Source organism: Gadus macrocephalus, chromosome 5 (assembly GCF_031168955.1).
Source record: "Gadus macrocephalus chromosome 5, ASM3116895v1".
NCBI classification, from domain to species: domain Eukaryota; kingdom Metazoa; phylum Chordata; class Actinopteri; order Gadiformes; family Gadidae; genus Gadus; species Gadus macrocephalus.
Genome location: NC_082386.1, coordinates 4,073,827 through 4,101,781, shown reverse-complemented (window position 1 = coordinate 4,101,781; position 27,955 = coordinate 4,073,827). Strand labels below are relative to the sequence as shown.

The 27,955-nt window shown below is 43.0% G+C and overlaps 1 protein-coding gene across 7 annotated transcripts; it reads left to right on the top strand.

Annotated features, from left to right (window-relative positions):
- Positions 1-491: 491 nt before the first annotated feature.
- Positions 492-27,601, top strand: mia2 (MIA SH3 domain ER export factor 2). Of its 7 annotated transcripts, XM_060051194.1 has the most exons (28): positions 498-758; positions 1,044-1,177; positions 1,352-1,438; positions 1,649-1,946; positions 2,562-6,104; positions 6,226-6,351; positions 7,165-7,265; positions 9,472-9,603; positions 9,775-9,796; positions 10,494-10,582; positions 11,491-11,562; positions 12,026-12,136; positions 12,294-12,365; positions 12,607-12,711; positions 13,253-13,375; positions 13,847-13,987; positions 14,091-14,181; positions 14,345-14,412; positions 14,600-14,670; positions 15,165-15,266; positions 16,086-16,182; positions 17,258-17,325; positions 17,671-17,756; positions 18,966-19,079; positions 19,222-19,368; positions 21,922-22,089; positions 23,002-23,175; positions 26,425-27,601. In XM_060051194.1, exons 1-28 carry the CDS (start codon positions 635-637, stop codon positions 26,670-26,672), a joined length of 6,714 nt encoding a protein of 2,237 aa, XP_059907177.1. In that variant the 5' UTR covers positions 498-634; the 3' UTR covers positions 26,673-27,601. The 7 variants fall into 7 exon arrangements, with proteins under 7 accessions (XP_059907178.1, XP_059907176.1, XP_059907177.1 ...); XM_060051193.1 differs by having other exon boundaries at positions 497-758; positions 1,649-6,104; XM_060051196.1 differs by having other exon boundaries at positions 506-758; positions 1,649-2,768.
- The last annotated feature ends 354 nt before the right edge of the window (positions 27,602-27,955 follow it).

Below are 27,955 nucleotides of genomic sequence, written 5' to 3'. Positions count from 1 at the left end.
ATCTGTTAATATTAATAAGAGATACCGGAATTGTTATGTTATATTTTATATTAAGTATTTACTAGTGTAATATATGATACATAATTGTATTTAACGTTTTATATTTTGACTTGTGACTGCATTGTTCACCTGCTTTTGGCAATATACATTTTTGTTTCTCTTGTCAATAAAGCTTTTTTGAATTGAATGGAATTAAATAATTTAATGCCACACGTGTCCCTTCCATGGACTTTTAAAGAAAGGTCCCTACTGCTGAGCTCGACTCAATCAGAACGAGGTCAGGGGTTGAAGTCCGCCAAGGCAAAGGGTTTAAAAGCCTTAATGCTCAGACAAAAAACTTGTTTTGAACAAATAGTAAATAAAAAACACATGTTCGACCAAACACCATTCAATCCCATTGAATGACTTAAAAAGGAAAAGCCTTGGTCTCTATTGCAAACAGTTTATTTTTTTGTTCTGTTAATGATTTATCAACATATTTTCATCTATCTTATCTCAGCTCTCTTCATTTGCTTTTGAGCCGATCGTGACAGCAACTATCTGGAGTCAATGTCCACCTTGGTGGCACAACTACCTAGGTATTTGTCGAACATGGGGATTCGTTCCTTGAGCCATTATTGTTAAAACGCCCGGTATGGTTATTCAATGGTCTGGCCGTGGCCTGCACAGCGCCTTTGTGATCCTCTTATTATTCTCACCATATATGTCATGTTCCCTGTTGTCAGACTACAAAATCTGCGGCGATGCTGAATGCGAAAGTAAGTGTTAAGATTTAACTGATGTCCCCTTGCTCTTTAAAATGTCAACATTACAGCTCTCTTTTTGTTATTAAATCTGAATCGTTATCCCATCGGAACTAATGGCAGAGCTTGCCTCTGCCCTCATGCTAGTGTTAAGACGGAAACACATCTCTGTCAGGGATTCTTCAGTGAGTTTAATGTCATGAAATGGCCCGCGTGTCTGAGCAATTGTCTTTCATTAGACTTGTGACTTTTCATAACACAGGAGTGTGTGAGCTCACCTATCCATTTGCCTGCGTGTAGGCCTCATGAGCAGAGTGCAGGCCACTGAGGACCACCGTGGGAAGGACTGCCGGTTCCTGAGCTTCAACAGAGGAGACACCATTTTTGTTTACCATAAGCTGACTGGAAGGAGACAGGACCTCTGGGCAGGAAGTGTACGTCCAACCTTTATACTCTTTTGTACCTCTATTTCTGTATCTAATTACTAAGATTGCCCGATGTTATCTCAATTAGTGTATTTAGAACACCAATAATTTCAATGCTGCTACTACTCCTACTGTCACTTATCATGATAATAAATCAGTGTATTCCTTAACATTTTATTTCAGATTGACAAACAGTTTGGATATTTTCCGAAAGACACCGTCAAGGAGGAGCAGGTGTATGCAACTGCAGAGAAAGTTGTACAAACCCAGGTTCGTAGTCATATCTTGTACATTAAATAATAAATTCACAATCATAAATTTTGTGACATTTAGCGTTATTGTGTAATAGGTAGAAACATAACAGAGACAGTAGATATGCGATGAATGTGACATGAAGTCTCAAATGCACTTCATCTGCATCTTTCTCTCATTACTCAAGCACCTAACTAATATATTATGTCTTCTCATCCTCTTATTTAGGAATTTGACTTCTTTTGTCTGGACGAGAATGGCTATCCCACGGACTCAAGCCAACTGGAGACGGATGAAGATGATGCCAATGTTGACAATGACCATCAGGGAAACCCTAACTCTGAAGCCAACCATGGCAGTCCCGACACCAAACTCAAAGAGGATTCAATGTCACAAGATCAGTCGAGGTTTAACCACGGAGACGCGCTGTCTGAAAACCACAGAGAAGCTGAAGATTCCGCCGGAACACTTGAAAACATGGATCCCGGGGATGGCAGTGGAGACGGGCATGAGCCAAACGAGCAAGGTGGGTCTCCCTCTTCTTCCTCATCATCATCCTCCTGGTTTGGTTCAACAGTGACAGGACTCCTGGGTATGCAACGAGGGTCAGAGCATGCAGAGATAGAGAACACCCCAGAAGAAGAGGAGGAGGAGGCAAAGGCAGAGGAAGGAGACAATTCTTTGGCTGCCTCCGTGACACAATGGCTGGGATATGTTGAACAGGGGGAAACTGATGAAGCCACGCTAGCACAGGATGAAGAGGGAACAGAAAGTGGGGGTACCGAATCAGCTTTTACCTCGACTATGAATTCCTGGTTCGGTTATGGAAATGAGAGAACAGAGAATGCTGAAAAAAGTGTGAAACATGAAATTGAAATAGTGGAGGAAGAGGAAAGAAAAGAGACATTTAGGAGTAGGAAGTTTGCTCTGGACCTAGAAAGCCACCAACAAGAGGAGGAGTTAGCTGTTCCTGGGACATTTGATTGGCTCGGAGATTCATTGTCAAGCACGATTGGGTTTGGTACTACCCGTCAGGTTTCAGGGCAGGAAAGAAAAACTGACAAAGAGGAGGTTGAAAATAATAATGTAAAGCCTTCCCCATCTCACTCCTGGAATGACCTTGGGATTGGGGATGTTTTAGGCTTTGGTAAGACTGCAGGCAAAATGGACAGCACAGTGGAAAGTGAATGGAAAGAAAAAGATATTGACGTGGAAAAACATGCAGTGCTCCAGAGTATAGAGACCAGTCCATCGCAAATGATCCAGGACATGAGAGAGCCTACAAACATCCACAACGTGGACACCTGTCTGTCACCACCACCATCATCACTCCCACAACAACTACCCGGTGAGAAAATAATAATGACAGATTATAGAGTTCAAACAAAAGCTAAAGTGCTAGTAGCAGGAGTAAACAGTGAAGAGGATAGTGTGTCCAACACCATTGACTTTCCACAAAGTAGAGAGGAAAGTCCAATCGAGACCGATTTGAGAGACACATTGTCACTCAATGTTAATAGTGATATTGATGATGTGTCAGATAGTATTAGCATGATGACAGATAATGAATCAGAGGGAGCTAATCTTGATGAGGTCAAAGCTCTCCATATCAGGTTGGAAAAGGATCCCAAGACGGATCCCGCAAGTGACAGCTTTCTGTCTGACCTGGATAATGTCCTGTCACTAGATCAGGTAGATGATTATGATGACAATGAAAAGGGGGGAGGGACGAAGGAAGCAGATGAGGATGTTTCTGCACAAACCAAGGACGGAAATGACCCAGATTTAACGCAATATTCATTAGAAAGTGAAAATGATGAAGTGTCAGTAGAAGCAGTGTTTGATGGCAAAGCTGCTAAACATGAGGAGGATACAACTGAAACAGGAATACTCAACCCAGGCGTAGCACCAACTAATACAGCAGGGGACCAAATATCTGCTTCTACACAGTTTCATGATCCAATGCAACAAAATCAAGGGAATTACATGAATTCAAGAAATGGAGAAGAGACAGTTCAGGCAACTGACGATGGACTCCACCTCACCTTTGAAGCTGAAGAGCTCAATAGTTCCCATCTTGAGGCCTTATCTGACAGTGTGGCAAGAAAAACGGCGGAAACTGAAATGAACAAGATGAACACACACATTATCTCTGCTGCGACTCAAGTAGAACAAGCAGTAGAGCTGAGGACTGACTCAGCCCTCGATCAGCTTAGCCTCAAGGAGGCTGGCAAATCTAAACACACACTGAGCTACTCTGAAAGACAATCCGAGGAAAATAAAATAAGTTTGACCTCTCATGATATACATACTGGAATAGTGGATGGGTATCCTAATGTGGATACCATAGATCACCCCTCTGGTCCTCCACCAATGCCAGGGAGCCCCGAACGCAGTGGTGTTAATACAGACGTTGTACATTTAGACCCTTTTAAGATAGGTGCAGTGCCTGATGAGAACACCCCAGAAGAAGATGAGGAGGAGGCAAAGGCAGAGGAAGGAGACAATTCTTTAGCTTCCTCGGTGACACAATCGCTGGGATATGGTGCACAGCGGGGAACTGATGAAGCCAAGCTTGGACAGGATAAAGAGGGAACAGAAAGAGTTGAAACAAAAACTAAAGTGCTAGTAGCAGGAGTAAACAGTGAAGAGGATACTTTGTGCAACACCAGTGACCTTTCACTTGAACAAAGTAGAGAGGAAAGTCCAATCGAGACAGATTTGAGAAACACATTGTCACTAAATGTTAATAGTGACATTGATGATGTGTCAGATAGTATTAGCATGTTGTTGATTACAGATGATGAATCAGAGGCAGCTAATCTTGATGAGGTCAAAGCTCTCCAGATCAGGTTGAAGAAGGATCCCAAGACGGATCCCTCAAGTGACAGTTTTCTGTCTAAACTGGATAATGTCCTGTCACAAGATCAGGAAGATGATTATGAACACAATGAAAAGGGTGGAGAGACGATGGAGGCAGATGAGAACGTTTCTAAACAAACCAAGGAGGGAAATTATCCAGATTTAAGGCAATATTCATTAGAAGCCGATGAAGGATCAGTAAAAGCAGTATTTAATGGCAATGGTGGTAAACATGAGGAGGATAAAACTGAAACAGGAACCCTCAACCCAGGCGTAGCACCAGCTAATTCAGCAGGGGAACAAATATTTGCTTCAACACAGTTTCATGACACAAGTTTGACCTCTCATGATATACATACTGGAATAGTCGATGGGTTTACTAAAATGGATACCATAGAACAACCCTCTGGTCCTCCACCAATGGCAGGGAGTCGTGAACGCAGTTGTGATAATAAAGACGGTGAACATTTAGACCATTTTAAGATAGGTGCAGTGCTTGATGAAGAACAACCTGTAACAGAAGCTCAGATAGCTGATGGGGGCGATGTCCTTGATAGCGACAATTTTCACGAAAGTGTTGAGCCGTTGGTTTCTCTATTTGAAAATCCCAAATCGACAACTGTGGAAAACACTATTAGTGACACTGTGATAAAAATGGAGGGAAAGGAAATGCAAGAGAGAGATGAAGACACTGAAATAGTGGAGAAATTGCAAATGGAAAATACAGAGAGCCTGCATCTAGCTGTTAAGAATCATTCGAGTTGGATCAGAGATAATGAGAGCAAAGTGCGAGCCACAGAAAGTCTGAAACAGGACCAGATTATCATGGATGAACCTTACAGAGAAGAGGAGTCAGATTATGCTCCCACAAACGAATTTCAACCAGATAATATTGACCAACTGTATTCAGGTGTGGCCACCTTTCCTGAGCCTTCAATAAATGAGAAGACCGAATCTAATCATCAAAGCGTTATCACAGATCAGGTCACAACAATTGTAGAGGAAGGCGAAAATGTGAACTCTGATAATTATGATGTAAGCATAACGGAACAATCTGATAGCATTGTTGTAAACAGTGATGACATTAGTATGATTTCAGCCTCACACAATGATGCAGTTTCTTCAGTGCAGGCTGTTATTGTTGATTCTTTGAAACCTGACTTTCCCGTTGAAGATAAAGATACAGTTAGGCCTGAAAGTGTTGGTGGGGCTTTTGGTATGTTCAAAAATGCTTTTAGTTACTTCAGTCCAACCCCCAGTGCTGAAAACCATAATTTGAAGCCAATTCCTGACAGCAGTGGCATAGGGAAGACATTCAAGCCAGAGGGTTCTTTGACATCGGAACAAGTTACACATTTTATCGCGGATACAACTCTCGGAAAAGGAGTTGTACCCGACATCCCTGTCTCCTCCAACACATTACAGCCTCCGCTCCAGGAACACTCTCAACATCCAGCCCCAGAAGTACCAATTAAAGAAGGCACAGCGACAGCTCCGACAAAACCCAAGGCCCTCCAAGGCTATTTCAGTGTCGAGGAGACCGCCCTTTTAACTGAGCTCTTCGGTCGACACAAACTGCAGTGGGTGGATTTTATCCTCAGAAATCCTGAGAGCACTGGTGAAGACATGGGTAATGACCGGTCTCTTCTCCTTGATATGGAAAGTCTCTTGCTCTACCATGTTGGCCAACTGGCACAAAGGCAAGACAATACAGAACAAACCGGAGAGCTCACTGGCCTGAAGAAACTTCAAATTCTGTTGGCCAGAGTTAAAGAAATTCTCAACATTGGCCAATCAGAGGTTGTTAACACAAACAATGAAGGTATTCAGATCTACATTCCCTTACCTTCTTTCCCTGTTAGTCTTGGTGTTTTTCTGACATTTAAAAAAATATTGTAGTTGGTCCCTGTTTCACATTGTTTATGTTTTTCTTTTTGGTACAGATGATGCCAGCTGCATCAGCACACCTTGTCTCTCGACAGAAAATGATAAACAGACTGCCATGGGAAAGCCAAGAAAGACAAGAGGATCATCAGAAAGTGTATCAGAAAAGACCCCAACACGCCCAGGTAAATATGAACACACAAATGATTGGACATGTGAATGGAAAGGAAAACAACTAGATTAAAGAAACACACTACAAAATACACAAGGGTTGGTTAGGAGAAATTAATTTGTTGCATATCTATTTTTGCTCAATTAGATGAAATTGCATATAAAATACAGTTACATAGCAATTGTAAATGTTTATCTATGAATATATTTTATGTACCTGCAACGATTGTTGTTTCTCTTTCTTCCGACAAATGTACTGATTGTAGGTAGCTTTGGATAAAAGCGTCTGCTAAGTGCCCTAAATGTAAATAATAATCTTAATATAATTTTTGAATTGACCACCAGCCATTACTAAATCAAGGGTTGGGGGCTGTATTTGGCCTTCAAAAAAACAGTAGTGAAATGAATCCTTATCATAGGCTGACAAATATTTATTAACACATTTTCTTTGAATTTTCAATATGCTCAAACTAAAATAATGACTGCCCTGTTACATGAAACATGCAAAAATAGACCAAACAAAGCACTTGCTCAAGGACAAACATGGGTTGGGTTCGAGCTTGTGGATCCAGTCCAGGGTTAGCATTAGTGTTTTGCTCTGGAATATCCAGCGTAAAATTAAGTGGTGGGTAAATTTTGCAAATTAACATTGGTGTTTCTGACTTGGTCACTCTGAGGACACTGTCTTAAATCGTATCTCTTATGTTGTTCCTCTGAAATGTAAAATATCCCAAGCAACGAGAAATAACAAGAATGGCTTAGATATGTCATCAAATTATATTATTTTAAAGTGGCATTTGTTAAGACCTTTCTGTTGGTGGTTGCAGGGGTAATAAGGCAGTTGATGGATTTTGTTCACCATTCCACAAAAGATGTATGTCTCCAGCTCCTGGCGGTGAATGAGCTGCTCAGAACGCTCATTGTGCAGGTGAGTGTTGCTTTGATATTTGGGCTCTAACTTAGAGACTGATAACAAAGTGTCCACAAGTAAATTTTCAGCTGGAAAGTTATCGCGGCATGTGCATTTACGACGTTAAGCTGTGTTGTTCGTGCGTGCGTGTGTGTGTGCGTGTGTGTGTGTGTGTCCATTTGTGTGTGTGTGTGTCCATTTGTGTCTGTGGGTGTGCTTAAGATCAGCCCCATTAAGCTTTTGTTTTTACATGGATGTAAACGAATCAGACATGGTAAGTTTGATATGGAACTAATGCCTAAAGAAACTAAGTCAGCTGGGTTTGAGCTTGCTTGTTAAGCTGGTGGGTGTAACGTGTGACAAACAGTCCCCTTTTCAACGAGATCCTTTGTGTAAACTATTCTTAAAGGTCAGTTAGTGAGGTTGACACGTTGAAGGAATATAGATCATATTCCTTGTTTGATCACACCTGTTTGCACGGGTGTCACTTTCTGCTTCGGGTGTCAGTGCCAGTGTGTGGCCTTCTATAATCGGTGTCGTGGACTAAACCATTTCATCACAAGGGGGGGCGGGAGCGTCAATAATTAAGGCGTTATTTCCAAATAGAAGTATTCATTTATTCAAACGTGTGCAACATTTGTGCTACTAAATACGTCACGCAGATGTGACTCGATGCATATACTTTTGTATTCACGCCTATTCTGAGTCAACATTAAACAGTACTCTTGAGGTCCGGTGTTTTGAAGTCAGTGCTGCGTCGTTACTGTGTTGCCAGATTGGGTCCAATTTCCCGTCCAACCTGGCAATGTCAGATAGGGCGGGGTAATTTGCCAAATCTGGCAACGCTGCGTCGTTACTACTGCTAGCTCGGGTTGACAGCTGAGCTGAGCAGTCTCATTATAACTGTGCCGGCAGAACATAATATAAATATAAACTCAAATGAAATAATATACAGATGGCGGAACTGTCAACTGGCGACAAACTGGCCGGCATAGAGTCGGACTTCCAGTCCGCGGCGGAGGTTTACTACAGCATCGCCGTGGCGAGGGTGAAGGATGTATGTGGCACTTTTTGGTTAGCTGTAGCTAAGCTAGCTCACACGTACACGTACAACTTGGCAGTGAGCGGCTTGTCATTGTTTATAGTTTACAGTTTGAGCTGTGATGGTGGTCCTAGTCGCATATGATCCAGACATGTACATCTAGGTTGTTAGCAGCCAGGCTCTACACCAGGGAGGACACAGGACACGTTTGTCAGGGCTTGTTATTGGTTCTGTTTAATGGATACGAATGACAGCTGGGGTCAGTATCAGAATCTTATTATTGTACAACTAAACACGAGTACAATTCTTAGGCTTGGTTCCTCAACAGCCACATAGCAGCAACAATACAAGATAAAGTAAATATAGATACGTATCAATAAGTAGCAGCATAGATCACAATTATTAATAACAATAATAAAGTAAGTAATAATAACAGAAACTAAAACAGTGGACATAATAAATAATGATGTGTAGTAAAGTGTAAAGTGCAGTGAAAAGTGTTAAGTGTTAAGTGTAGTGTTCAATGGCCACTATCCATGCTAGTCTCTAGGGTCAGAGTATGGGGAAAATGCTGTTTAAAAGATGATGTTTAGATTCAAAACATATGTTGATGATCTGTAAACCTCTGTCTGATCCCAAATTTGTCTATTGTTCAATGTGTTGTGGGCCTCTGCCTTGAGGTTGCATTTCATTGATAATCAATAAGGGTTTCCTTAATGTTATGATTGTCATATAGTGTTACTATCATTGAGTGTTTGTTACTTTTATGGACCTATGCGTTTGAAACCAAGTTTATAAATGAATTTTGGTAAGTTACTATATTAAGTGTAACTAACCCATATTCAATTCAAATAGTTTACTTTAAAATGGTTTAACTACCAATAATACAGTGCATCCCAAATACGTTTTGCTATGGCTTATTTGTATGATCACTCATTTTCTATATAAATGCTATGGCACAGATCTGTTTAGCTCAACTACTCCCTGTTTCTCTATTATACAAAGCCACTACATCCGAAAAAGAGGCTTATTAATGTGATATGTACTATGCACTTGACTGGTTAATAGGTATAACAAAGCAGCAAGCCTCATGATATGTTGCCAAATTGTCTATTTACCCAAACACAAGCAGTCAAGTGTGGATGAATCAACAGGCTGCTTCTAATGTCAATCCCCGCCCAGGTGGTGTTGGTGCTGCCCGACGACATCAGACCTGGACCTGACCTATATGGAGTGCCATGGGAACCAGTCATCATCACCAGCCTGGTGGGGCTGGTCACTATATGGATGTTCAGCTGTCGATTTTGTAATTCTGTGAGTGCATGCACACAAACAAACAAACCCAACAAATTACAAACAAACAATATAACAATGTGTTTATGGCAACATGGCACTCTAGTGCCAATCACAATAATCACTTACATCCACATCCAATCAATTGTATAATTTGCTAACTTGTCATGTCTTATTTCTCCACTTACCCAGGTCAAAAGCAGAATGTATCGAGGTAGGTAACTTGAACTGCATGAGGCGATGCATATCGTTGCACATGACGTCCAACATATCGTTGAGAGTATTAAAACACACTCAACTGTTGGTAACAGTTGATATCGGATACTGTGCGTGATCACTTTCATGACAGCCAAAATAACTAGTCTGTTGTGTTTGCTCTGCACTGTAGACTTAGACACTGTAAAAATAAGGTTTCCAAACATCTGTGTGTCATCTACTGTTACTGACGTCGACATCGTAGTCCTTGTCTCCACACTATAAATTACAGACCATTTTAGTTGTAGTCTTCGTGAACCTGTGGTTTGGTTTCACTTATACTATTTGCCAAATTTCAATGCTGCATGCATATAAGATGTGGTGTATGTTTATGAAAAAATCTTTGAAGGGGGGAGCAAAAGGTTTTGTTGTATCTGATTGGTTGGTTTATCCTTCTGCTGGGGGTTTGTTGAGGTCAGAATCTGAATTTTTACCTGGCATCAGAAAGCACACAAAAAAAGGGGTGACAACAATTGTCATTTGGAAGAAATCCATCCTATAGCTTGTTCTAATCCTTATAAGATGTATAAACGGCCCTTAATTACATACTACAAAACCCTTTTGCCATCACTCAGTGTGTGTGTGTGTGTGTGTGTGTGTGTGTGTGTGTGTGTGTGCTCGTCTGTGCACGTGTTTTATGATGCACTGTCCCCCAGGTAAAGAGAGGCGTGTGGCAATGCACATAGCAGACCTGCTGAATGACAAGTGTAAAGTCCTGGAGGCTGTCAGCAAGGTCCAGACAGAGGTATTTACTGCATAATGGTTCTATTTTCACGTGTGACTATCCACTATAATCAATGGCTTTGTCTTAGTAAAATAATGTTATATAGTCTCACAAATCAGACTTTTGATGAATAATCCCAAGTCTGAAAGACTTGTTTAAATCGGGTGACCAGGATGTTTCACTCTTTGGTTTTGTATTTTTTTTATACCAACGATGTTGCTGGAGGACGGGGTCTGTAAGCAAATAATGTGCAGAGAACATTAACTTGGCCAGCTCTGTCTTTCCCAGTGGGAAGACAAGCTAAAACATCCTGTCCGGACAAAAACATTTAAGAGAGTGGAAAAGGTTTTGGTTTCCGGCCCAGGATCAGAGTAGCAGAGTAGAAGTGATCCAAGATTACACCTTATATAATAGTCAAATCAGAGCTAAAGACTAACACTTATTTCCTATAAATCCCTTAAAGGCTAAATGGTCACATTCTATTGAAATGAGTATTCCCGAGAACAAGCATAGAACTGACTATGGCATGGTGGAGGCCGACAGCTAAAGGCTCAATATGTCCCATGTCCACTAGTTTGTAGCTTAATATTACCTGGACATATCTGTCATCATTATTGATCGATAGTGATTTCAATAATGATATCATAAGATCACATCGTGTAGCTGATATGTTCTACAAATATAAAACGTGGGCTAGCCCGTACCTCTCTTGGGTTACAAGAAACGTACAATCGACACTCCCAAAACCCCTCCCACTCACGCCGGCCGGGCTACGGGTGTTCATCATGCAGTAGCACAGCCAGATAAGAATGGACAGAACACTGTTATTACGTATTTTTAACGCTGCAAGTCTCCTGCCTTCTAACTGGTGGGGGCTCAATCTTACACACTGTTATCTTAATGGCTTACTGTGTCTGTGTGCGTTGCAGTATGATGAGTTGGAGGGTGTGCTGAGGGACAGCGGTGTCTTGGCCCAAACTGAAAAAGCAGAACAGCTGGAGGTTAGTCTGAACTTAACCAAGTGTGTTTATTGTATCACCTTATTTATTGGCAGCAAGTGCATTTCTCTTTAATGTGGGTCTATTTAGTTTATCGACACGTTAATGTTCATGGAGATGTATGTTTTTAGCTCATATTTATGCTAGGCACTGTGTTGACTGTTGGGTCAGGGCGTTACTAGTGTAAAGCCTTAGTTTGACAAGAAGAGTTGCAAAGTTTTTTCTTAATTCACTGTATTTTTCTGCGATATGTTGCCTATGTCTTTGACATTGTCATTACCATGAAAACAGTAAAGCTTGCTGTTGAGACAGTAGTACATTACTTCTTAACAAGCAAGCTATAACAAGCAATCGTAAGAATTTGTATTGGCATGTAAAAATACTTATATTTTTATAAATATATGTCATTGTTTAACCTTTCACTGACTCTTTTCATACCCATTTTGTATTTCTATCCCTTCTCCAGCTCCAGTTCAGCCAATTGGAGAGTTCAAATCAGGACTTGGAGAGGGATTTGGAGTTTCTGAAAGAGCAACTGAAAATACATGGAGAGCATCGGGTACAGCAAGAGAGAACGGTAGGGACACGCACACGCAGACCGGACAATACGCAGACTTGAACATCACTCATTCATTATTACCTTGACATCTGTGTAACAAATATTGCCCTAATGAATTAATAATGTACAATAGAAGAGTGTTCATCGCGCGTGTTTTATGCCACCGTTCCTCCAGATAGCCGAGCTGGAGGAAAGCATTAAAGCCAGTGAAAAAGAAACCAAGGAACTCCAGGCCCAAGAAGAAGAGGTAGATACTTCCCCTCCCCCCCTCAATTACACTTTTCTCCTCTTATGGCCGGTCCAAGCTCCTCTTCCCTTCCTCCACCTCTGTCTGCTCTCATCCACGTGTGTGTGTGTGTGTGTGTGTGTGTGTGTGTGTGTGTGTGTGTGTGTGTGTGTGTGTGTGTGTGTGTGTGTGTGTGTGTGTGTGTGTGTGTGTGTGTGTGTGTGTGTGTGTGTGTGTGTGTGTGTGTGTCTCTCTTCTTCAGGCTGTGACGACTCTGAAGATCTACAACATGAACAGTGAGCGTCTCCAGAGGAACCTGGAGTCAGCCGAAGAGGAGAACATACTGCTCCAAGAGAGCAACACGCAGGTAGGTCGCACTCTGCTACAGGGTATCCTAGTTGCAGTAAATCAAATCCCCGTCAGAGAAAATATCAACTGTTAACCGCTGAGATGGTAAGAAGATGGATGAGTGGCAGAAGAAAGCATATTGACCCAAAATTACAAGTCAAAGGTGACCTGGACTGGAGTTTGAAGTTCTCTAACAGCTGCGCTATATAACTGATACCCTCCCAATACGTGACTTCTGCTACCTACAACATCTAAAATATGTAGGTCATGCATGTAGACTGGACAATACCACGCTACAGAAACAGGTTATATTTGACCTGAGGACGCTAAGAATGATTTGCACTGGGACAGAGAGGCTGCTGGACATGGATGTTCAGTAGGCCAGGATAATGTTGATGAAGAGAACACAGTTCCTGTGACTGCTGGATCACAGGTTCAAGCAGGAGCACCTTAAGACCACTACTGCGCCTGGTGGGAAAATGTGAGGATGATGATGATGATGATGATGATGATGATGATGCTGTGATCTGATTGCCCTTTTTGCTCCCCAACCTTTGTAGTTGAGTGAGCAGATGGAGGGCTGGGTGGAGCGTGTGAGTGAGCTGGAGGACGAGATGAGGAGGTGTGAGGCTGCCCACACAGGGATGCAGCAGGACGTAGACACCAAGGACCATCGCATCAAGGTACTGGCCACCCTGTCACTGGGATTAAGGCTTGATTGGTTGTGTAGAGATGTGGCCTATGTGGTATATGGTGCCTATTTCTCCACTTTTGATGTGGACTCAATTGGTTATTCATGGGTCCAATTAAATGAACCTGACCCTGACCCTGTCCCTGGGCTTTGTGATTTTATTTAGTTATATACCAAGGATTGTTTATCCTCGGCTGCAGCACAACAAACCAAAGATTATCTTTTATTCATTTTTTGAAAGGTCTGAACGGTCTGAAAGTTTATAAACGGTGCCACCACATGTATCCCTTTGAATCAGTCTTCAATCAATTGTTCCTGCAAGGGAAACAGTAAAAGGACCTGTGTAGTCGACGGCCACAATCTAATGGATCTCTTAGTCTCTGATTAAGTGGACCTATAGTCGATGGGCCACGTCTAAACTAAACCCCTGTCTGCTGCATACCCCCCCCCCCCTCCCCCCCAGTACCTGACAGATCGTCTGCTGAGCATGAAGGCGTTGGACTCTGACCTGGAGCAGAACGACGAAGGAGAGAGAGATGAGTCCAACGGGGATGAGAAGGAGAGGCATCTTCAGAAAGTCCAGAAGCTAATTTATGCTGCAAAGGTGTTAATTGCGATTTGATTAAATTGCTATTGCTGCATTATATTTGGATTCTAAGGAACTTGGATTCTATCTTTTGTTTATTTTGTTTTTCTTTTTTGTGTAGTTGAATGCAGACCTCAAATCGATGGATGAAGATAAGGACAGAACGTTTGCCAAGCTGAACGATGAAATCCAAGCTAAAGAAGAACTCCAACGTGAGTTCTAAAAATGTTCCCACTCACACACACTTTCCCACTATCCCAATGGGACCCTCAATGTATAAATCGGTTGACTGCTTAAACATGGCTTGTTTCTAAAACAATGGTTCTCATCAAATGAGTTGAATGTGTCCGGTTCATGGTGTCTGTCTCTCTCTAGAGGGCATCAAGGGGCTAGAGGAGGAGCGGACCACACTGCAGACACAGGCGGAGCATTACACAGAGCAGGTGGGACCTTCAGAAGCTTAGCTAACTTATTGACCAACTTCAATTGTACAACTTGGTATCTGCTGGTCATCGCTCATAAGTCTTTGAACCTCACTGAGCTACTTTCAATGTGTTATCTGTGTGATACACCTCCAATGGTGGACCTCCACGGTGCCTTGTTGACTAATTTCTCACCACGCTGTCTCAGGTCCAACGGCTGCAGCAGAAACTGCTGATCATGACAGAGATGTACCAAGAGAACGAGCTGAAACTGCACAGGTACACTCACACAAGGCCATATACATGACCGTTCAAAAGGTTGGGGTCACTTAAAAATGTCCTTATTTTGAAAGAAAAGCACTGTTTTTTTCAATGAAGATATCATTAAATTAAACGAAATGAAAGAATGTTTAGAGACTCTAGACATTGTTAGTGTGGTAAATGACTATTCTAGCTGGAAATGGCTGATCTACAGCTCAGTATAGAGACCCATTTCCAGCAAACATCACTCCTGTGTTCTAGTTGTACATTGTTTAGCTAATCGTGTTAAAAGGCTAATTAATTGATGATTAGAAAACCCTTGTGCAATTATGTTAGCACAGCTGAAAACTGTGAGTTTTAATGGAAAACATGAAATTGTCTGGGTGACCCCAACTTTTGAATGATACATATATAAACACACTATATACTTTATCCACTGACGACAGGAGTTGATGTCCACAGCTGTACATGATTCCAGAGGGGAGGTGTTTCATGTGTGTGTGTGTCTTCAGACTGTTAACGGTGGAAGAGAAGGAGCGCCTGCAGAAGGAGGAGAAGCTGAACAAAGCAGATAAGAATATATCTTTGGCCATGGAGGAACTAGACAACTACAGGTAAAAGAAAATCTCCTTTTGAACATGCTATATTCAATTTGTGGGAGCCAAAGTCTTAAAGGGGTGATGTTATGCTTTTTTGTAATATGACGTATGTACTATACATGTTTTACGTCTGCTAAGCTCGAAAAAAATCAATAAGGCGTGAAACAGCTTGCAGTGGGCATTGCAGAATTGCAGAAGTCGCCCCTCCCGGCTACCCACAATGTTTACAACTTCTCAGGGGTGTGGATTTGTTGACACACAAGCAAAGCGTTCGACCAATCACAACAGAGGCCTTCTCTGTTGCGAATGGTCGAACTCTTTGGGCTGACCAATCAGAGCAGACTGGGCTAAAAAAGCATGAAATGGGAGGATATTTGAGCTGGGCTTTCCCCCTAGAGTTCAGCTAAAACAACCCTAGGCAAACCTAAGGGCACCCCTGAAATTATGTCATCAGCATCGGCCAGGTGAAGACAGGCATGCTCACCTGTTAGACACTGAGCCCAAGTAGTTCAACTGTGTAGCGGCAACTTCTACCCGCCTCTCAGGCTTTTGCACCAAAGCAAGATTGATTGAAACTTAGAAAAGATTGTTACAGATGATCAAATGATGAATTGTTTTAGTCATTTATCAAGTTTAACATACCACAACCTTTAGGATTTAAGCCTCAGATATACTCATTTGTGTTTGCTCCTCTTTTGTTTTACACATCATGAAGTGAACACCTCCTGACATTTAACCTTTTGAGGAAGATACACGCAACCACCCATGCACCGTGATGATGAAGGCAGGTGCGCTTGGGTCTGAGTTTAACGTCCAGTACTGTTTGGCCCCCAGGCAGCAGGCTGAGAACATGGAGGAAGAGCTGGGAAAGACCAAGCAGTCGTACCAGACTCAGATCTCCTCTCACGAGAAGAAGGCTCACAATAACTGGGTCAGTACCAAGCGTACCTTATCGTCTGCAATCAACATCGCCTTACAAATACGTACACTTACCAGAAGCGAACCATTTTCAATCTTAGTTGCTTACATTTTTTGCTGAAATATGGTGAGACGCCGAGATCGTTTATTGGCCTGTGGCACGTGCCACCGTGACCACTGACATACCATGGCATATGCCGTTCTCGAACGGTAACTGCCGTTCCCAACAATGGTATGTGGCACCAGCACGGCCCGCCTCCTCCGTATAATTTCAAGACTTAGAGTGTACTTCAATCGACAATCCGCGGTTTTCAGTATACCATCTAGCAATAGACTATGTTCTACCTATAGCGACCTAAACAGACCTGTTTAGGTGGCTAGGTTAACTACCGTCATCGGAGCCAGTCCCGCTGTTTTCAAAAGCATCAGTCATTTCAAAAGCAACAACAAACAGATCGCGAATATCCGATCGGACGAGAATAACGTATAAATCCCTTTATTTACGGCGTTATGTTGTGATATAATGTCAATAAAGACCAAATATATATATAGCTTTACATTTAAGGCAATACTTGTCTTGAAATTATACGGAGGAGGCGGGCCGTGCTGGTGTCACATACCATTGTTGGGAACGGCAGTTACCGTTCAAGAACGGCAGAAACTTTTTTAGTACTGCCGGTATGGGCGATATATTGAGCGATGTTGTATATGAAAAGTGGCACACACGCCGTAGCGATATATAGTATACATGTCCCAAAAGCTGAACTTTCTGTTGGATCCTGCATTCCCCCTCTGCTCCTATAGTGGTCCCAACGTCTGCGTTGAGGCGTTGAGCATTCCCATTGTATTGTGGGGAGAAAGGGTTAGAGAAAGGGCAAATACATCGGGTTTTTACCTCTTTGTTGGCTCTTTAAGGCCCAATCCCATTTCTACCCCTTACGCCTTCCCCTTACCCCTTCCCATTACCCCTTCAAAACTAGGGTAAGGGGTAAGGGGAAGGGGTAGAAATGGGATTGGGCCTTAGAGTGGATCTTTGGAGTTGATACACATAAACATGTTCCAGTCACTGATCCTTGTGTCTCTCTCAGTTGGCAGCGCGTTCCGCAGAGCGAGACCTGGCCGACATCCGGAGAGAGAACACTCTGCTCAGACAGAAGTATGTCACCGTCTTTCATCGTGTCTGTCAATAGGCCTTTTTTTATTTCTGTCCTTTGTGACCTGATTCCTCTGTTTTTATTTATTCATTGAATGTTTTATTTTTGCCAATTGCCGTTCTCTCTCTTAAGCCTTTCTGTTGCAACACAGACATTTTGGTCTGAATGTCATCTAACTTTTTTTGTCTAGCCCATAGTTTACATACCCCGTTCTTGTCCAAACTCTCTTGCCTTGCCTCTTTACTGACCAAATGGATGTCGGGAGAGAGCCGCTGTTGCCAGGCCGACCCTGAGGAACATAACACTTCAGTTGACGTGTGGTGAACTCTGTGTATGATTGTGTGCAGGCTGACAGATACGCAGTTTAAACTGGACAGCATCGACAAGGACCCCTATGCCTTGGACAGCCTGGCTAGACCACTGCCTTTCAGAGGTGGGCGTACACACACACACACACACACACACACACACACACACACACACACACACACACACACACACACACACACACTCTCTTGTGATATGTTGGATAGGCCATTACGGCTTTTAATAATAGTCATTAATGTGAGAAGGTGATGTTTATCAAATTTTTGTTTTATTCAAATTAGCTCTCTTTAATTCAATTCATTTTATAGTGCTTGAAAAACCAGTGAACAGAGTATGAACAGATATATTAGGAATAGGCCTTCAACTAAAGTGCATAAAATGTCTGTACCTCAGTCACAACTCTATCACAGCCAGAAATATTCGTATTTATGCCTCCCATAATGTAAATAATAAATCCTCTAGAATTTTCTAAAGACCTTTGGGAAATTGGCTGGTATTAACAAAAAATATCAGCAACAAACTTTCAACATAAAGTTCACAAAATATAATGATACTTGTTGTCTGCACAACTCATCAATTTAATGCGACACATGTACATGTCTCTGGCTGCATTTCAAGCAAATTGTGTGAACTTACTATTGAGGGACAATTAAAAATACCTGTGATGACCTCTTTGAACTAAAGCCCATGTGAAGAACAAGGAACAACAGCTCTGTGTTAACAGAACATGCCTCCTTAAAACACCAGATCTACTGTAGTGCAAGAGTCAAGACGAGAAGTTAAGCTTGTTTCTAGCGCAGCATTGCAACGGGGAGGAGCGTTGCCCGATAATGACAGCAGCGTCCCATAAACTCACTGGCCCTGTGTGTTCGACCAACAACTAAATGGAAAAAAACTGAAATTGGGAAAAAATAAATTATAAACAAATTTCATCTGCCTCTACATGTGGAGGTGGATTCACTCTCTTTAAAACGTATCCATTGTACCTACCTGCCCTCCGCCATCTGCTGACAGTACGGATAATGGTTGACGTTACGCCCTGAATCAACAATGAACTGGGATGTTGTTTGTTCTACAAATAACATTTTAATTAATGCTGGTTTCACTTCAAAGCAATTTAACATTACAAAATAATGTTGAAATTCATATTATGGCGTTTTATTTGATGTCATTGAATGATCAAGCCTTGGACCCTTCCGCGGCACCACTGAACATGCGGCAAGGCCCCCACTTTGAGTAACCTGGCTGTAAAGCTCTCAGTAGCCCAGTCTCCTCCTAACCTCTGTCCCTCTGCTCTCTCTCCCTGTGTCTCCAGGTGAGCGATCCCCTTACGGCCCCTCCCCTCTGGGTCGCCCTGCCTCAGAGACCAGGCCCTTCCTGTCTCCCCCCACTCTGATGGAAGGACCCTGTTCCAGATTGTCTCCCAGAGGTTAACACACTTTCACACAGTTACACAGCTGGCACTGTACTCTCTTCACACTCTGTGTTTCTGTCTATGTCTCTCTCGCTGCTTCTGTCTCTGTGTCTTTCTTGTTCTGTTTTTAACCGGTGCCTCCTCTGTCTGCTCCCAGTGCCTCGTGTCCCACTAGAGCCCCCTGGTGGTGGGAGGGAGCTGATGGAGCGGAGCGGTGGTCCGCATTCTGATGGCTCCAACTCTCCCACATGGGAGAGGGACCGCCGGGGCCCGCCCCCGCCTCCCGGGCACCTCGGACCCCCAGGTGCGTGCGTCGGAGAGCATTCAAAAAATATCCAACCTGCTCCACTTCCACCCACAATGCACTGCTTCCTTTGTCCCAATGGATCATGTCAAAATATTGCCAGTACGACCCAGAATGGTGGTTAGCATTTTTATGCAAACCTTGCGCCTGTATTCTGCGTACGAGCATACCAAATGCAAGTGTAGAGGGTTTGGACTTGTTTTGCGCTATCCAGCGATACTATGATACGTGTCACCGTCTATTAAGGCTAGGTTTTTTAAAACCTTCACTTGTATCATTTTGTGTTTAAAGAGCCAGTGAGCTCCAAACACACCACGCTGACAGAGCTCCACACATCCACACACCAGGCACGGCGTCAGGATTCCAGTTGTGGGTGGGCCAGACATATTGTGGGTGGTCCTTAAATTAAAAACGTTATCAGATCCCTGTTTACCTAATAAAAATGACTGACTAATATACTGTTATATTATCTGTGCATAGTAGAGATTTTAATAGCTTGATGCTCTTTTAATATTTTGTTGCATTGTAAAAAGTTTCGTTGCATAGGACGGACCCATCCGCGATCGTTCTCCTTGGATCTGAACAAAGAAGAGCGCTTTTGGAATCTCAATTACGCATCATGCTTTAGCGCGCGTCACTTTATAGACATAAGGCCTATAGATAGACTGTAAAAGTGGTCAGGAATCGAATATTTCCCTCGTGGTTTAGTTCTGCTCGTATAACATGAGGCAGACTATTTCATAATTCTGTTGAATTCTTTAAGTTTTCAACAATATTTCGATATCGCAACAGACTGACTGAGCTTGGCTTATTATACAAGAACATGCATTCAAATTTAGGCTACTACGAGATAATAACTAATACAATAGTCTACCGCCAATTCACGGTCATCCGAAGTCAGAAGGTTAACAGCCCTTTAACGCAAATCAGAGCATGCATCAATATCAACATTTATGTTGCTGCATTTCAAAAACAAAGCATTTCAGAAGCCTTTAACTTATCAGGCAAACTAACAAAATCCTTAAGGGCAGAACATCAAAATAACAACTGGGTAGGTTTTGCGCCAACAGGCAGGCTTAAAAGATTGCCAAACATGAAAATAGATAGGCATGGGAAGAAGAGAGAGCATGAGAAGAAAATGTATTCATTCATTTACATGAGTAATCGGCGGGGTTTGCTCTTGAAAATGTCAATGATTTCATCGAAATAGAGAGTTACTGTTAGCTCTCAAATGTCAACAGACAGAGGGACATAAGGCGAGTTGTAAGCATGGTGCTCCTATTTGCTGTTTTCATTCGGTTGACACTGGAAAAGACGCGTTCAACTGAACAGGATGTCATTGGTAGTGTAATCAGAGCTTGAAAGCATGGATATTCGGGAAAACGTCCTCATTGCATACGTCCATCACTTCAAGAATACTTTTGAGATGTTCTCCTCTGTTTTTCTTCCTCTATGAGTTGCACAAACACCGCTCCGACTCTGATATGCTATCTGGAAGCGCTTTCCTGTATCATTGAGAGAGTTCGCTTTAGTAGCCAAAGTGGTGTCATTTATATCGAGGCTAGGGGACATCAGGATTGCTGCAGATGCCATGAGCCCATAGGTGTCACTGTGGAATCGGTTGTTCAGTTCATTAAGATGGCAGTCTATTAGCGCGTTGGAAATGTTGCGCAGGTCACTGTCACTCCTCCCTCTTGTCGATTTCCCCAACGTGCATGTGAAGATACTTCCCTCAAATCGGCCTGGGAGATTTCTTGAGCGGGAGGGCAAACTGGGTACATCCCAGTTGTTGACATCATGATCCTCCATCATCTTATTTGTTGTTGCCAACATGTTTAAGAACGCACGGTCACCTGAGCGAATGTCTGTCAGTTCTTGTTTGAGGTTCTCGATCAAATCAATCGTGTCTGTCACTGATGCGGTGATGGACTGGAGGCTATTAGACGTGAAGTTAAAGGCTATATTGCCAATGCGAAAAAATAACTTCACAAGGTGTGTTTTTTTATAATTACTATTCGTAGCTTTGATTAGCAGAGAAATAGTCTGCATTTACGTTGACGTTTACGTTGCTTAGCACCTGCCACCGCAGCAGAGCGGAACCATCAAATAGTGTTTTGGGGAGATTTTTCTCTCACTTGGGGACTTATTTCAGTAACAGTGATGAAATGGCAGAGATGAATATGTTGATATAAGACACATGACCCCATTTAAACCAAAACAGTAAGTGTTATTGGGTTCCCTGGCTCTTTAACATTAGGCATTTTTACATTTTACACAAGTGTAAAAATGCTTGGCACGCCCTGCAATTTCACTGTCTAGCCAGTGTATAACCGAGGTGGTATAATCCCCCCTCGTCACAGAGGGCGGACCATGCTGGGAAAAAGGCGGGTATAAATTGGGAATTTTTGGCAGTGCAAAAATCGTTATATGCGTGTATATAGAGAGAGAGAGACCTTACTTTCAGCCATTACAAACGGGTTGATATTGAAATGATTTCCTTTTCCCTATCTCTCTCCCTCCAACACCCCCTCCTCTCCTCCTTCTCTTCTTTAGGATACATGTTCCCAGATCCCGGGCCCCCCATGTACCGGAGACCCCCGCCCATGGGCCTCCCACCCCCCCATCTCCTGCACTCCGGACCACCCGGACCCATGCCGCTAGGGCCCCCCAGGGGCCACCCAGCCGCACTTGGACCCTCGGGAACCCCCATGCCCATGGACAGTGAGTCTCCTGCGATGTTCCACCTTAATCTTTGATTTTTTTTTCGCACTGTAGACGAAAGGAAACGACACAGTCACTAAAAGTGTTCTGTTTAGATAAGCAGTGGTTAAAATTGGGACTATGGTTCGCCCAATATTGTTGTTTTATTAAACACCTTGTAAGGGGTGCTATCATGCGGTTTCGACTTTTCCCTTTGCTTTAGACTGTTATATGACGTATTGATACATGTTTTACGTCTGCTAAACTAGAAAAATCTAAGTCCGAGCCAGGGGGAGTATTCGCGCAAACCGAGAACGCCCCTCAATAAATGCGTGAAACAGCTCGCTTGACCCCACAGTGTGACCTCAGACTATGCAGTGGCCAGTGTTGAAGTGCAGAAGTCCCGCCTCCCGGCTACCCGCAATGTTAACAACTTCTCAGGGGGTGTGGATTTGCCGAAAGAGGCGCAAAGCGTTCAACCAATCACAGCAGACTGGGCTACTCGGGAGCCGAGCCTTTAAGCGACATGATACAAATCAGAACGTTTTTGAAAGATGCTGAATTTGGTTTTGCAGAAATGAACAGTGTTAGAATAATAAGGGGTATTTTTTAGCATAAAGGCATGTAACCCTTTTCTAGTAGTACCCCCAAATGCAATTATTAACCCTAAAATAGCATGATATGAGATCTTTACTAATATTCTTCCTGATGCCTTCCCCTGTGGTTCAGGGTGGATCAAAGCCTCTGGACCTCATCGTTGTGTGATCCATGAGTAGAGACAGCACAAAGCTGCAGCCTCATGCTCTGTGCGCACACATTTGTCCTCTCAGAATGAACTTGTCTTCTTAACTAATGTTTGATGTGACGCTTATTGAATTCCTAGTCCTTTAGTATGAGAATAAAGAGTAATAAAGTATGTTGTGGTGATCCCAGATCAGCCCCGTCTTGCTGAGCTGAGGCCTGAGGTCGAGGGCCGCATGGGGGGAGACGCTGGCCCTCCCGGACCTCCCGGACCTCCCTTCCCTCGCCGGGGCCCCCATGGGCCCCTGCCCCATGATTTCTACCCCCCACTTTCCAGGGGGCCGGATGGGGGTCCCAGGATGCCGAGTGAGTAGCACACCTGCAAACTTGTCACTTTTCGGCGACAATCGCCGTTTTCTTGGTCAATTTGGGGGGGGGAAGTTACACGCAACTACTGAAAATATAGTAACGAAACATAGTTCCTTTTTCAATTCGGCGCCACGTTACTTTTCCCAGGGACAGATTTGACAGCAATACTGCCTTCTCAGGCAGTATGCTATTGCGCAAGCACGCAGGCGCGCAGCAAGCGCGCCTGCGTAATAGTCCCTTCACGAGCTCTCATTCCACACCGTACGAGACAGATGCTGGTAGCGTGAAGCTGTCTCTGTAATCAGACATTGCTTCCGCAGGCATTTTGAAGCCATTCCTTACGACAAAATGCCAGCGGTGGAACGAGACAACAAACCCTGTTGCTGTTTACCTGTGTAAGGACATGGTTCCCTTTCAAAATGTCGTTAGCAAGGACTTTAAAGAGATGGTCAAAACACTCAATCCCAGGTACGCGTTACGTGCCCGCACACACTTCAGCCAAATTGAGATGCCGAAACTATACGGCAAGGTCCGCAAGCAAGTGGAGAAACAATTCCATACTATTAAATGTTAGTGTTTTTCAGAGATGGATGTAACTTGAGAAAATACTTTATTTTTTATGCAGTTTTGCTGCCTTACCAGTATTTTACCCCTTCAGAAGCATTTATATCGAAATTAGAATATACGATTAACATAATACCGTTACCGTCTATGCCGCAAATCATACAGTGATATAGGCCTACATTTTAGTCCATACCGTACAGCCCTAATTTGAAGGAACTATCTTATGTTAAAATCGAGGTATGTCAAGCTTTTTGGAGCAAAAACAACAGCTATTTGTTTGCTTGAATCAACTAATGTTAGCTACCTATTGTGTAATAATATTGTATTTTTAGGACAGAGTCAACGCCGAGTACTGCACGAACGTAGACCTTGCATAAAGTTAGTAAATTCTAACAACATAGGGCTATTTAGATAAATAATCTGGCAAGGGTGTTGTCCTAGGCTAATACACCAACAGCAAATTTCTGCATAACAAAGGGCTACATTTTGCATCCAAGTCTGTCATTTGAAATCTTTCCATTGTATTGTGTGCTACAACCTCTGTAATGAATATTCACGCTAAATCCTGCCCAGGGTAGCTCAGAATTCGAGTAGCCGTACATCTCGAAACACCGATCAGTCCTTGGACCGATGATTCCCCGTCCCCCCGACACTGTCACCTTTTTTACTCTGAGGAGTTTGCAGGTGTGGAGTAGAGTGGATGACACTGTCCAAGCGTTTTTTTATTAGGATTTAAATATTAAGCCTCTTCACATCATCATCACCCCAAATGTGGGCTTATCTGGGTGTACCCGGCCTTTAGGTACATACAGGATGGTGAAGGATCAGCCCTTTCTTCACTCATTAGGGTGCCAAGCACAAAGTGAGAAGGCATCCTATTGGAATTTAGTTGTATTATTATTATTATTATTCCGCCATGTCTGACTTACTCAGCCTCGCACGCATTTTATGAAACTTACTACAGTTGTAGAGGCTGACTCAAGATTAACAGAGTAAATATTACACTGATTGGCCCAAAGGTGGCGCTATAGCAGCAGTCCAAAAATGCAAACTTTGAACAAACATATCTCATAACCGCTTTGATTTGGAGTCATGAGTCTTTGTTACGACATCCATATCCTCATGGTGAACAAATATGCCTCAAGTACCTATGACTTTATTTGGATAGATTTATTATTAATTAGACTATTTCAAACTTTGTTAAAAACACTAAATTCCTACAAAAATCCTTTAGCACCTATCATCTATGGACCAATGTCTTCAATCTGACATTAAGTGAAGCCTGTACAATAAAAACTAAAGCGCCAAGGAGCCATTAACTTCTAAAAAAGGGTGTGGTTTAAAACTTATAAAGACTTAAAAGCTTATATCAACATCAGAATGGACTCCAATGATCTTGAGTCCAATACAAATGCTGTTGAGAATCAAATTCTCAACAGCATAAAGTCAACATATTTTCAATTAGGGCATGGCATCGAAATGGGCGTCGCATGTGACTAAAATCACCACAGTTCATAGAAGGTATGTTTGATTTGATCGGGACCAACTTATTGGCTGTTGGGGACCAAAGTTGCAACTGCTCAAGTAAAATGAAGTCGATTGACGAAACATCATGGCCGCCAGAGGCTCAAAATCGTCCAAAATTAACTTAATGCCAAAATGAAAGGTTAACTTAAACCAATCCTCATCAAACTTGGTGTAGTCAAAGGCACATGGGTCAAGATGGACCCCTCCGAATTGTATCCATATCGGGCTATAGGGAGCGTTGAAACAATTAACTGAAAATGCAACCTCTCCAAATTGTACCCAGATCGGGCGATAGGGGGAGCTATATCAATTAACATAGCTGCAGACTTTCTGACTTATTATCTGACCGTTTTCTTCTACAGTCATGAAATCCTGTAGACATTTTCATCTCCTCATGCAAATGTGGTTAGGAAACCCAGAACCTGTTACAAAATGGCGGCTGGACGTCCAAATTAGCCCAATCAATGATAGGTGGCTAAAGGCGGGGTTAACTTGAGTCAATCATCACCAAACTTGGTGTATTTAAAGAAGCATAGGTCAAGGTTAACCAGGCTATAGTTAATCCAAATAGGAATATTGGGGGCGCTAAAGCAATCAATTGAAAACTTTGAAGAATCATAACTCCTCAGCCTTTTGACGTACGAAATTTTGTTCGCCCATCAACGGATCCAAGCTGATGCTATTCCATCGTTGTCAACCGTATGCAAACAAAAAAGGTTTTAAGTGTCTTCGTCAGGGTCTTAATGGTCTGCGTCACAGTCTTAATGGTCTGACAGGGTCTTCATGGTCTGCCTCAGGGTCTTGATGGTCTGTTCGGGTCTTAATTGTCTGACAGGGTCTTATTGGTCGGCTTTAGGCTTGGCACCCGTAAAATGCTGCTTGCAGCTTTAATTGAGTCTTGGCTTTGCTTGTGTGTTCATCCCAGCTCTGTTCTTCAGGGTCCGCCCCAGCATATGGGCGTGTACAGGCACTCACACCAGGGCCCAATGCAGCCTTGTAACTTCCAGCACTGCTGAATACCTTTGGTGCAGCACACAGCGCTTACCATTACGACACATTATATAAAACAAGACCTTCCGTTGTGCCCTGTCCTCCCTGCGGCGTGGCGACACTGTCCCTCCTCCTCCAACTCTTCTGTTTCTCTCTCTCCCCCAGTGTGGCGCCCTCCTCCACACCCAGGGGCCATGTTCCCGCCGTCTCGGATGCTGCCCCCAGGCGGCCCTCCTCCTCTCCTTCCTAACCAGCCGTCCCCCTATCCCTCTGGGGTGCGCCCTCCCTTTCCCTCAGCCCCCGCTGCCCATCTACCTCCTCTCTCCATGGACCCCCGGGTCAGCCCCCCAGAACAGACGCCCACACCACCAGCGCCGAGCGGGCAGGCTCCCTCGCCGCACCAGCTCCTCTGAGCCTCTGAAGGGCTGCCCCTCCTTGTTCCTTCAAGGGAGTTTCATTCAGGTTTGGTACGACATTTTAAAGGAGACTGAGAATCCTGGAAGCTCTTCCCTCTTTGGGTTTGATACGTCTTCACTTAATGATTGTTCTGAGCAGCAACATGATAAACCTGCTTCATCTCACATTTACTCATCCTTCCTGCTTCACGTGTTCTCCTCTCCGCTCCTTCCTCTCTGTCTTCACTGCTGGTGTTTGCGGTGAACAGGTGTTTCCCGTCTGTCGTCGCCATGGTGATGGTGTCTGGTAGACCTTTGCGGGCTGTTTTTCCGTTTCCTGTGTGAGACTTACGCAGCAGGAACAACATGTGAGCACATATACACGCTCTGTCTGTTTTTGAGCTGACGGTCAAAAGACAAACACTGATTATCAGCAGAAACAACCAGCCTCGCCACCTTAATTCTTTGTCAGATCCCTCCGGACGACCGTTTGTATAGGGGAATATGGTGTATGGTTGAACAGTATTGGAGAAGAATGGCAAGCTGTAATCTGCCCATGTCAGTCCTCTTGGTTTCACCTGAACAAAAATGAGAATATAGTTTTCTGTAGATAATCTTTACTCAATTGTAAATATCATGTGACCTCTGGATATCGGATTGTATCACTGGTCCGTTAAAGACTGAGTGAGGACTAAATTATGCTAGAATGTGAATGAAAATGAAACACATTGTTACCTTTTTAAATTCAGCGATTAGTTGACTGACTTAATAGAATGGTCATTTGAAATGGAGGGGAACAGGAGGAAAATGTTGTGCGCTATGTGCCGTCCGTGGTGATACATATTGGATCAGTGACTGGAAGAGCGGCCTTTTGAAGGGCCAGAGGTTACAATGATTGAATTTGTATTGTAAAGAGAAAGTTGTAATAAACATTGCTTGTGAAATCATCCATGTGTATTTTAATTCTGAATTACACAGGAGTACAGGATGAAGTGACAATAGGAACTTTGCGCCACTTTGATAATTAAAGGAACACCATTCCCCACCTCCCATTAGAACCGAGCCGGGAAATATTTCCAGAAAAGGCAACAAAAAGTGTCATATTTTATAACTTGGGCAATAAGTTATATTTCTTCCAACACAGACTGCATACTTATTTGTATTGGAGAAATGGATTTTCTTTTTTAATTGCTCTGAAAGTTGAAAAATGTGTATATTCAAGTCTTACAAATAGCCTTTGTTGCCAACTAGTTCCTAATATGCAAATAAACCGCTGTAGATTAAGCATTGTGCCTTGCACT